Source organism: Durio zibethinus, chromosome 14 (assembly GCF_047325235.1).
Source record: "Durio zibethinus cultivar Kanyao isolate XHJ-2024 chromosome 14, ASM4732523v1, whole genome shotgun sequence".
Classification (NCBI taxonomy): Eukaryota; Viridiplantae; Streptophyta; class Magnoliopsida; order Malvales; family Malvaceae; genus Durio; species Durio zibethinus.
Genome location: NC_143175.1, coordinates 18038745 through 18051721, shown reverse-complemented (window position 1 = coordinate 18051721; position 12977 = coordinate 18038745). Strand labels below are relative to the sequence as shown.

The 12977-nt window shown below is 29.6% G+C and overlaps 1 protein-coding gene across 1 annotated transcript; it reads right to left on the bottom strand.

Annotated features, from left to right (window-relative positions):
- Positions 1 to 5738: 5738 nt before the first annotated feature.
- On the bottom strand, positions 5739 to 8350 carry LOC111294842 (psbP-like protein 1, chloroplastic). Its single transcript, XM_089742902.1, has 5 exons — positions 7892 to 8350; positions 6825 to 6905; positions 6579 to 6661; positions 6328 to 6450; positions 5739 to 6217 (listed from the first exon to the last, which is right to left on the bottom strand). Exons 2-5 carry the CDS (start codon positions 6883 to 6885, stop codon positions 6113 to 6115), a joined length of 372 nt encoding a protein of 123 aa, XP_089599028.1. The 5' UTR covers positions 6886 to 6905; positions 7892 to 8350; the 3' UTR covers positions 5739 to 6112.
- Between the last annotated feature and the right edge of the window lie 4627 nt (positions 8351 to 12977).

Below are 12977 nucleotides of genomic sequence, written 5' to 3'. Positions count from 1 at the left end.
TCTCATTTTTGCAACCCTAGAATAAATCGAAAAAATATATGATTACATTATATTTGTCATAAATTGAAATGATAATGAATGAATGACAATATCCATAAAAGATCTCTACATTCCTTTGAAAAGAAATCCAGGATAATACGGGCAAGAGAAAAAAGAAATGAAAAAGATGGAAGAAACTTGAAAAAATGATTTGAAAAGAAAAATAGGGTGACCAAGTGATGAATATGGTGATGGATTGGTCAACATAATCTATGAGTTATGATCAAATAATAGAAATAATGTGGATCAATGAATGGAATTTGTTTTGAGATTGTTACTACTGAGAAGCTAAAAAAAAAAATGTGAAACAGTGGAGTCTTGAGAACTTTATTACCATAATTAATTGGAATTTTATGACATTGATTTTAATGACATCTGCGTTACATGCATTATGTTTGTATTATTGTTTGAACAATACATGTACATAATTTGGTGAATATTTAAATCTTTGTTTAGTCATGCATTTGCATCATGTGGTGGACATTTGAATCATGGTTTAGAATATGGCATCTGCATTATTGTGAAAATCTGGATTGTTGTATATGCATCATTTAGAAAGCATTTGCATCATTATCATGACATTTATTATATACAAATTTTTTTCTTTGATGAAAATTTGAAAATTTTCTTGAGAAAAAATTTTGAACTTTTTGAAAAAAGCTTATGAAGATGCTATTTTATAAGGAAAATGTTTAGAATTTTAAAGTTGTAAAGCCTTTTTAAGGAGTATTTTCAATGTTGAGAATGATTTGGATATAATTTCTAAGAATTTTCAAATGAGAATCTTTGAGTTTTAAATATAAATCTAAAAACGTTGCACACCTAAAACCATATGAATTTCAAAATTTTACGAATCTTTGAGTCTTACAAATTTGAAACTTTCTTGCAAATCTAAGTTCTTGTGAATCTAAAAGTTCTTGCGAATCAAACTCTTGCGAAATCAAAATCTAACAAATCTTTGAGTATTGCAAATCTAATTCTTACAATATTTAGTTCTTATGAATCAGATTCTTACAAATCTGAACATTCTTGTGAATATGAAAATTCTTGCGAATCTGAAAATCTTGTGAATTTGAAATTCTTGCAAACCTAAAATCCTTGAGAATCAAATTATTATGAATCTAAAAATTCTTGCAAATTTAAAAATTTTTGTGACATTGAAAATTTTTGTGAATCTAAAAGCCTTACAAATCATTGAACTTTACAGATTTTTGAATTGCAAACCTTTAAATTTCAAAATTTTGATTCTTTGAACTCAAATTATGAATCTTTGAGTTTTAACTTGCATTGCAAATTGTCAGATTGCAAAGCTTTTGAATACTTCAAATTGTGAATTTTTGAAGTTTCGAGGTTTTGTTAAGCCATATCTGGATGTAATGGATGTATATCTTTGCACAATTCCTATTTCATAAAAAATACACAAAAAGAGGCAGCTATAGACACCTAATTTAGTCCGAGGCCCAAACCAGTTACTTTTGTTTTTTACTTTAATTGGTATTGTATTTATCTGAAAATATTTTTATCTTGTTCATCATCTTTTATTTTATTATATTCATTTTTAATTTTCTCATCTTGTTTATCCTTTTCCTTTCTATTTTTTTTATCTTTAGTTATATTTTCATATTATCTGATTATTTTAAAAAAAAAAAAAAAAAACCAAATAATTTGAAGTTTGAAATCTGAGTAAGGCTATCCTTTGGTGATATCGGTGATAAACTTCACATAAGAGATATAGATTAGTTTCGGAATAATCTTTAGCTTTGGTTGAAACAAATTCAATCTTAACCAAAATGGGACTACTAAATTTTCCTTTTAAATGGAATTATAGCTTACAAGCAACATACAACAAAGGAAATCAGAGTGAAAAATACCTAAAAACATAAAAAAACAGACAGAAATCAATAAGAAAAACTCAAGAGGGAATAATAAAAAGGAAAAAAAACTCAAGTGATTAGTTTTCAGCTTGGGTTAATTTTTAGCAATTTTTTTTTTTTTTTTAGTTTTGGAGATGATTCATCAAGAATGAAAAGAAGAACATGTAGTTTAGGTTTTTAAAGATTTCAGTCATAGATAAAATTTAAAAGTGAGGGGCTATCAACAAGTACATGAAAAACATTGAACAGAAAGCAACAAATACTAAGGCAAATTCATCAACAAAATTCAAACTAAGAAAATCCCAAAGCCAAGCAATACAACTCATATCAGCAAATACATCACAAGACAGCAAGCAAAATATCATCAAACCTAAAAAATGTAGCAATCAAATATCAATAAATGCAAAGTTACAAAAGTTTATAAAAATTTTATTTAGGCCGTGTCAGTGTCGGTGACAACCCACGATGGATGGTGAGCTTTTGGAGATCGAAAATCATCAGAGGTAGTCAAACACTAATAACAATCAACAACCAAAAATCTCTCATAACCAATAATTATCAAAACCACAAACAAACAACAATCCCATCATTTTTGAACCACCATTTACACCATTGCCAATACCCAACCACACCCAAATCCTTTCTCCACTAAAAACCTATACACTACCAGTGCCAATCCAAGAAAGAAATGAAGCAAAATAAAAAACAAGGAATCAAACAAAAAGAAAGAAAATAGGAAAAAAAGGCACTCCTCTAACAATGACAGTATAATCGGTTCACGGTGACAATTGAGTTTTGGGAGATCTAAAACAGTGGAAGTGTGGAGCTATGAAAGGTGATTGACATACCTAAAAATCAACTTGATTGAATGGTGACAAGAAGTGGAAATCATGATGGAATACTGCAATTTTGGCTTCAAATCTAGGCCATCGGTGGATAATTTTCAAAAATTTAAGTTTAAATATGAGACAAGGAGACTAAAAGAATGTGACAGTGAAAATTTAAGTTCCATCAAACACCAAATGATGGTGGAGTATGGTGGCCAACGTTGAAACCATGACCGGTAGTGGTGGTTGAGAATTATGGAAGAGAGAGTAAGTTTGGAAAAAATCTGAAAAGAGAGAAAGAAATAAAGAAGAAATGAAAATTTTTTATTTTTTTGGGCTATTTATACTTAAGCAAAACAATGTCATTTGGCCTTATGAACAGTGAACTAAGTTAAGCCAATTTCAAGCCGACTCCAAGCTATTTTGAGTCGAGCCATCTATGGAATCATATTTGGAATTGAGTCGAGCCACATTCTAAAGCTGAGCCAAACTCTATATGGTATTTTTTTGGTTTTTTTTACTTTGTATTTTATTTATTATTTTATTTATTTATTGTGTTAGATAAAAATGTGTAAAAAAAAAAAAAAGAAAGCCTTACCAACATATTAGAAGGCTTGCAATCTCATTTCAAAATAAGATTTTACCAACATATTGAAAAACCTTATAAATTTTTTAAAAAAATTAAAGCTATACCAACATGTTAAGAGCTTGTGGTTTTTTTTTTTTTTTTTTTTCGAAAGAATAAGGTTTTACCAATATATTGGAAAACCTTATAATTTTTTATAAAAAATGTTAAGTTTTTTTTTTAAAAAAAGAAATAATTTTCATAAAATTCTACCAATATATTAGAGGATAAATTTTAACATAAAATCTTACCAACATATTAAATGATATTCTGAAAATAAAGTGTTTTTTTATAAAATTGGATTTTTGAGTATCTGATAATAGAATTACTTAGGGCATTGCAAATAGTAATTTTTATGTAAATTCTTAGGTGAAAAAATCCTTTCTAAATTTTGCCAACATATTAGAGAATTTAGATAGGAATTTTCGATATCAAGATTTTAAATTCTTTTCAATGATGAATAAAAGTTTTATTTAAAAATTAAATAAATCCGATGATAGAACCTCTTCAAAGCATGATAAATAATCTTCTTGAATACTCATGAGGTGAGAAAATATTCTTAAATTGCTTTCAACATATTTGAGTAATTTTAAGAGTAATTTCCAATAATTAATTATTTGGTAAAGTTTTAAGGCTTTTTGGATAATACGAAATCAAATCGGTACCATCCTTTGGATGGGCGTTGTAAGGGTACTATAATCTTTTCTACACGTAACCATACTACGGACCTAATCTTGATTTCATAGATATTAATCTACTATTTAAAGTTACCTAAGTCAAGCTCAATACTTTTCTTTAAAATATGATAGATTTAATTAGGTAACCAATTGCACATTTGCAAAAAAAATTAGTGAGGACTCCTTAAAGTCAAGTCTAGCTATAGGTCTGTGGATCTCTATATTATGACAAATGTTTTTTTGACTTGAACAAAATGAATATCTTTTGTCTTTGTATAATTTTTATTTCACAGAAAATGAGCGAAGAGTGGTAACTATAGACACCACATTTTGTCTGAAAATTTTTTTTTGGCACTTAAAGGGGTTTTGAGTTTTTATTTTGATAATAGGATGTAATATTGTAATTGAGTTTTAATTGTGAAGTTGAATTTTAGGCCCAAGATTAAAAGCTTAAAAATATTTTTTTATTTTTTAGTTTCTATTGTTAGTTTTTATTATTACTTGTTTTATTATTCAATCAAAAAACATATAAAAGAAAAAACCAAGATTAAATTTTGCAAAAAGAAAGCTTGGGTTATGATTTCTTAGATCTTGTTGATATTGAAAATTTAAAGACCAATTAATTTTGGAAATACTTGAATATCAAGGTAGCGATAAAGGAAAGATCTTAGTGAAAAAAACTTGAAAAAATTTTTAACAGATTTAATTCTAGGGATTCTCCTAATAAGTTTGGAATTTCAATCCCTATATAAAGACCCTAACCCTACTATCAGAAAGCACAAGCAACCAACAAGCAATCAAAGAAGCAACCACACAATAAGCAATAGTTCAAGCAAATAAATATTTTTTGGGTTTTTGGTTTTGGGGTTCTAGAAGTTTGATTCAAGTTTTTGGGGTTTCTGAAATTAATCTTTAGGAATTTTAGAATCTGTTTGAAGTTTTTTTTTTTTTAAGTTTTTGCCTTGATTCATGGGTTGTTTGGAAGATTCTGAGTTTTTTTTTTAGGTATGTTTTAATTTCTAGGTTTTCCTTGAATTTTTCAAAGAGCTTTTGAATTTTTCAGTAGGTTTTATGGTGGTTGGAAGATTTCACGGCAGCCGATTTTTTGGTTTCAGAGAAAATTCTAGGGAAACTATCCCAAAATTTTTTTGACATCCTTTGAATTTTAAGTTGTCAAATCGTGGGATTTCGGTCGAATTCTGGAAATTTGGTTGAATTTCTCAATGGCTTTTAAAGACAATGTAGAGGAAAAATGAGATTAAAGGGAGGATGAGGGGAAAACTAAGAAAATTTTATTTTTTTTGCTTTTATACAAGCAACATACGTCATTGTTTTAAGGACCTTAGATCTGCAGTTTGACACATGACAACTCATGTGTCAATCTACTGTCCGATCTAACCTGATATAGGTTCTTCTTTTTTTTTTTTTTTTTATTTAATTTAATTTATTTTATTAATTGTGATTGAATTGAAAATAATGAGAAAAAGTAAAGAAAAAACTTTGACATGAATTTTTAAAATTTTTATTTATATATTTGCATGGATCTTATTTATTTGTATGGAATCCTGAAACTATTTGGGTTAGGATGGACGTTACAATACTTTCTGTCCATGAGAATATCATGCAAGGAAGTCCAAAGGAAGAGTAGATCCGTTAGATTGTCATATAGATTTTGTACAATTCTGAGTGACAGCTTCAATGGAAAGCCAAAAAAATGTTGACTCAGCCAGGCACATTAATGAATACAGAAGACTATTAAAAAAAAATCGTTACCCCCATGAAAATATTAATCTTTACTGTATACATCCCTGTAATCAGTCATTCACTCTACTCAACCAATAGAATCATACCCTCTCCTAGTAAAATACTAGGGAAACAGATTGTATGTTAAGCACTTTACAATTTTAACTTAGTCCTTCCAAATTGAACTAACTCTGTCCCAATATATGACAGTAATAGAGGAAATGCAACCAAAAAAAGTAAAGGCAATGAACTCACACCAGGTTGCATAGGAAAGGAATTATATATAAAAAGCATGATTACCAAATATTTGCAAGAACAAATCCAGCTTTACAGCAAACAAAGACAATGTAGGAAACAAATCTCCGCTGCCCCAATTAGCTTTGTTTTCTGATTTGGAGGAGCCAAAACTTTGCTGATTAGAGTTTCAGCTACCTGTGTGAATTTAGAATGAGAATTTATCTGTAAGAGTAAACCTAGAAAGAAAATTAACACCACTTTTCTTATCTTATAAATATGATGGTAATATAGAATTCATGGCAAACCTCTTGTGGGGGCCCAAAGTCTCGAATGTCCTGTTTGCTGGTTGGTATCATATTCACACTGACACTTTCTAATGGCTCAATAACATCTTTGAATACCTTGTCTTGACCTTCAATAACTACTTCCTGCCAACTTGCAAGGGAGACTAATCATTGTCAATTCTGGTTCTGACAAATCAAATATGAGAAATTTACATTCACAAGATTTAGACAAGGAGTAGAGAATAAAACGCTCAAGCAGCACAAAACGATACCTGCCACCCAAATGGATAGAGAAATGAGTATCCATCTTTCTTGTCTGTGACTGAGAGAAATCCGTTTTTAGTTTCTGCAACAACTGAACCATATCAAAGGTTTCCTCTTAGGATATCGGGAAATATTATTCAAAGAAGTAACACATAGCATGACAGCTCGTGGAATTGATTTCAATGCTTCCAGAGAAGAAGGAAACAACAACATATAGACAATGAGCTATACATATAAAAAATGAATATACTTACATGCAGTAGGAGTTCTGTCAACAACTGAAACCAAAGGAGCAGTGATGCCAGCAGCAATCATTTGGCGTCTCCCACAACTATCTGCAAATTAAAGAATAAGAGAACTTCAAAGGAAAAGAAAACGGATATAGCCTGCTCACAAAATTTTGTTTGCCTGGTTCGACAGAAGAAAAATCGAGGCAATTAAATAACACTTCTCTTTTTGTTCTTCCATGTAAATTTTCTTAAAAACATTATTATTGTTCAGGAATAGGCAGGCAGTGGAGCTTGTTGCTTTTAGTCTGTGCTATTGCCATGTTGTCCAAAACAGGAGCTATTGCCCTGAGTTTCTACTTTATAGCAAGGAAGAGCTATGGTACTTGTAATTGGAACAATCTAAGTTGACTTTACAGTATAGGCCAGTTCCAAGCTTCTTATTATCTCCAGTATGCTTTTTCACTGTATACAAACACCTTGTAAATTTCATAGATTTTTTTATATCAAGTTGCAAGTTATCAGGAAGATAGAGTCTTGTCAACCTCTTATGAACAGAAAACTGAACTAAACTAGTGCAGTCATAAATGATAAGAAAATTAGGCTGCCTTCCAACATTTAAGGCATTGAAATGGTTGCACTATTGGAACCAATGCACAACATAATACAGAATGACTTAGTTATCACTCATCACTCTGACCTTCAGCATAATAATAGATTTCGCAAGAACAGAATCTTCCACAACTATTGAATGAAATACTTTCAAGAATTGAACAGAATGCCATCAGTCCTTAGCTCATTGACCATTCTAACAATGCCACTTCCCAGCTGATATTAATAAATTCTTCCATTTCTAGTCACCAAAATTTTCCTAGAAAAGTTCAATCCTTCTACAATCTTTGAATTCTTTGCAACTACCAAGCTATATTTCAGTTGTTCATCACTTTTAGTTTCATGTGACCAAAAATGTTGCTTAAAAAAACGTTTGGAAAGACCCCTAAACAGTTTTAGTCTTGTCGCATTAACAATCAATCATTAAACCACAATTTAGATACTGAAATGAGAAAATAAAATTCAAAACAAACAAAATTTACCTTGAAAGTGAGAAGAGCTGCAAGAAGCAGCAGCTGATGATGACTGCTCAGCCCTTACATGAACAGAAACAGTTCTTTTACAGCAAAGAAATGCAGCGTGATGATGCTTCTGCAATCCTTTCTATAAAAAAAAAATAGCCACAACCATTTTCATATCCAATCAAAAGTAGAGAAAAAATGACCCAGTGCAGAAAACAAACATATTAACACGTTAATGAAAAGAAGCCTGAGGAAAGGAATTAACGACACTGTATGATAAAGAGAAGGCACGGAATTCTGCAAAGCTGTCATTGTATAATTTTATGTTTCAGTTCATGAACTAATGAAAAGGCAAAAAAGGAGAAAAAAAAAAAAGCTCAAAAAAGAAAGAAGCAAAAGGAGAGTAGAAATTATTGTTTGGTGCTTTTGTGTTTCAGAGCTTATTTATGAAATTCAGTTTGTCTTTGGTCCGGGTCTTGCTTTGTTATCCATCCAGACACTGTGTAAGTGGCTTTGCTAGCATTTGGACAATGTCACACATATAAAGGCTTTTGTGTGCTAGGTTTGTTTGTTGGATTTGGACCCACCTTTTTTTTTATGCTGTTTTTCCTTTTTTTTTTGGGCGGGGGGGGGGGGGGGGGGGGTTGTTGAGGGGGGTGAGGAAAAGAAAGAAAAATTAATTTGGTTTACTTTTTTTGTTTTTGTTCATTTTGGGGTTTGGATTCCAATGCTCAATTTATCTTGACTTGAATTCCATGATGCTAGTCTCTGTCATATTATTTATCAAGAAAAGTACTTAATTATTTATCCAAAATACAAGTTACAAATAATGAATCGAGTGCTTTAAAAAAAATTAAAAAACAATGAATGATTTAGGTGTAAAAAAACAATAAATATGCTAGATTTTAATTGCATCCAAAGTTTTTATCCTTCTTTTTAATTATTTTTATGGCTATAGGCCATGTGCTCCAATCTATCTACTAATGCTGTCAAATACTAGACATCTTAAATTAAAAATGATCAAATCGGGTATCAATACAGGTTTTGGAATCACAATTTAGCTTTTTTATTTTTCTATTTAAATAATATTTTTGTTTCATCGAGATGATGAGTAATGAGTTCATTGGAGTTTGTTTAACTTTGGAAATGGGTTTGAAGTCAACCAAGAAAATTTCTAAGATTAGTTCATCCATTTTAGCAAACCAATAATAATAATAATTCAATGAAAGTTATTGCATTCTAATTTTTCTTTGTTTTCTCACATATCCTTCAACCTGCCTTTTTTTCTAAGTTTTAAAAAATCAGCTTTGTGCTGTCTATGGTTGAAGAAATCAAACAATCTTTTATTCTCCTCTCTCTAAATATATGCCTTTCGCATTAAAAAAAAATTAAAATTATAGTATAATCAATATTTTGATCAACTTAAATCTAAAGATAACAATTATAAATGATCTTAAATTTTGCCCAATTTATACTAGTTATAATCAAAATATCAAATGCATTATACAAATGGTGTTGGGTTTTATATATGCCTTAAATATTAAGTTCATTCAATGTCTTATTTTTAAATCCGATACTAGTCTTAAGATTTGCCTAAAATTAATATAATAGATTCTTAATCATAGAAAATGAAAAACACATAAAAATCCTGAAAATATAATTAGAAATGTGGATTTTTAATGAGTTAATTTAATCAATTTTTTATAGTGAAACTGTGGTTTGAATTAAGATTTAAACATAACAAAAGTAATGAAACAATTAAGTCAAACTCTAAGGGCAAATAAAAAATTATGTTGTGTTCCATTTGAAATGATAGGGTTCATGAAATAACATATGCTCATTGGTAAATTTCCTATTGCAAATTATAGGATTCAAATTTTCATTTGTGAGCCTACAATTAATGCCAAAAGCCACCAAACTTCAACTCATATATTTATTTGTCTCTTCTTTTGAATGAACTTCGACTTCAAGCCCTATCATGTATGCTAAACCACTTCACCATTTCGAGTAATAATAAATGTTGGGCCTGAAGCAATAAACACAATAACATAAAAGTAATATATTGTAATAAACCCATAAAATAGATAATAATCAATAATAAAAAATATATAAAAAAAATAAAACATACCAAAATTTACATGAAAAAACTTCTAATGTAGAAGGAAAAAATCATGAATCACTAAAAAAATTCTACTATCAAATAATGAATATACAAAGTTTACATCTAGCTAAAACTAGAGTTAATCAATAATTAGAGAGACAATTGGATAAATCTCACCAAATAGGTGATTCAACAAATACACTATGGATTTGTTTCTAAAGAACTTCAAAACCAATCTCCACCGTTCAAAATGTAAAACTCTAAATTATAAACTTGCAGATAAAATTTTAACTCAATTGGATCATAAATTGATTTTTGTTCAACCAACTCTCCATTCTCTTTTTTTTTTTCTACTTTTTTGGCTTTTTTTTCCCTTGTTTTAACACCACCCTCTATTTTTCACCTTAAACACAACTCCCTTCTTCTTTTTTATTAAGTAGGGCTCTCTTAGGTTAAAGACAAAAAAGGCTTTAGGCTTTTTTAATTGGCCAAAACTAATTACATAGGGTTGGATCTCACTCTTCCTAACAATCTCTCCCTCCAACCCCATTAGAAAGAGATTCATTACCATAGTAGTTTCATTTGAAACTTATTTTGGTCAAAAAACCCATTTCGATCAAGCTATTATAGAGCTCAAGCTTTTTCCTAAAAAGTGTCTTAGTCAATATATCTGTTATATTCTTATTAGTATGAACTTTTTTTAACAGCATCTGCTATTTTTTAATCACTGAATGTAACCAATTATATATAACATCAATGTGCTTCATTCTAGCATAATTCATGGTATTCTTACTCAAATCTAAAATACTTTGACTATCACAAGATACTACATACTCTTTTTTATTCAACCCCAATCCAAGAAAAAAAATGTTTTATCCTAAACATTTTTTTTGTTAGCTTCAGTTGTTACAAGATACTCAGTTTCTGTAGTTGACAAGGTAATACAGTTTTATAACTTAGACCATCAAGATACAACTTTTTATGTAAAAGTGAATAAATATTCTGAAGTAGATTTTTTACTATCAAGATCACCTGTCATGTCAACATCAATAAACATTTCTAGAATTGGTTATGAAACTTTATAACTCAAGCACATTTTTGAAGTGTCCCTCAAATATTTGAAAACTTATTTCACTGCTTCCAAGTGAATTTTTTTCGGATTAGAAAGAAATCTGTTCATTACATCAACTACATGAGCAATGTCAGGCCATATACAAATCATAATATACATTAAAGAACTGACTGCAGAAAAATAAAAAAGATTAGACATAGCTAGTTGCTTTTTTTTAATCGTCGGATAAGATTTCTTACTCAGATGAAAATGGTTGGTAAGTGAATTGCTAACTAATTTAGCATGTTGCATGTTGAATCTACTAAACACCCATTTAACATATTTTTTCTGTGATAACTATAACTTTTTAAGTCTTTTATCCCGAATAATATTCATATCGAAAATCTACTTTGTTGAACTTAAATTCTTCATGTCAAAGGATTTAGGCAATTATTCTTTTAACCCGCAAATCATACCAACATCTTGTCTCACAATCAACATACAATAAGAGAATAATTAAATTACCATCAGAAAATTTGTTTACATATACACAAGAATCTGTTTCCATTCTTTTATAGCTATGACTCACCATAAAAGAATCTAATTTTTTGTACCACTATCGCAAAGCTTATTTCAAGCTATACAAGATTTTTTTCAATTTACAAACTAAGTGCTCTTTCTCTTTTACTTTAAAACCCTTAAGTTGATCCATACAAATGTCTTCCTATAAGTCACCATACAAGAATACGGTCTTAACATCAAGTTACTTAAGCTCAAAATTTAAACTAATTGCTAATCTCAGTACCATTTGAATGAAACTCATCTTCATATCTAGAGAGAAGATTTCATCAAAATCGATGTCAGGCTTATGAAAAAATCCTTTACCACTAATCGAGCTTTGTATCTCACTAGTTTATCACTTTCATTTTTTAGCTTAAACACCCATTTATTTTTCAATGGCCTCCTTCTTTTTGAAAGTTTAATAAGAGCATATATATTATTTTTTTGAAATGACTTCATATTTTTTTTCATTACTTTTAACCAGTGTTTTTTATACAAAATAGTTTACACATCTTAAAAGCTCTCTAGCTCTCCCTTACTGGTAACTAAAATAAATTTTAAACTTGGATACCTAATAGATGACCTGTGTTCTCAGTAGATCTCCTAGGCTGAGACTCTATACTATCTAATGTCGAAGATAGCTTTCTTTGCTCATCACTCTCTAGTGTAGAGGATTACTCACCTTGCTTAACACTCTCAGGTAGAAAGAATTGCTCTTCCTATTCAAAACCAATTAAATCTAACTTATCACTAAATTGTGGCTAGCTTATTCATATCCTCAAGTTATATTTCTTGGTCATTTTCACCATCTATGGCTATTTTCTATTGAACCCCTGTAAGTGTTGAAACATCACACTCAATAATAACCCATATAGTTTTTTCATTTTTTTCAATGTCTATTATAATTTTTTTTATAGAAGATCACATCTCTACTTTGACCGCTTTTCTCTCCATTAGATCTCATACTTCATAGCTAAATTTTTCATCACTATATATTACAAACACACATTGTGGCTTTACTGTCAAGCTTTGACATCTACTATTTTGGCACATACTTGAATGTTTTACACCCAAAAATTTTTAAGTGAGAGTATGAAACATCTTTTCATGTTCACATCCTTTTTAGAATGTCAAAACCCGAAACAATTGATGGTGATTTGTTAAGCAAATAATAAGTTGTGTCAATTGCTTCACCTTAGAATGACTTTGATAATTTTATCATCCTCAACATACATCTGACTTTATCTACAATTGTGTAGTTCATCCTTTCAGCTGTACTATTATATTACAGTGTTTCAAGTTTTGTCATCTCATACCTAATCTCGTGCTTTGAACAGTACTTTTCAAAGTCTTTGGATGTAAATTTCTCACAATTATCAGTCTGAATATACTTC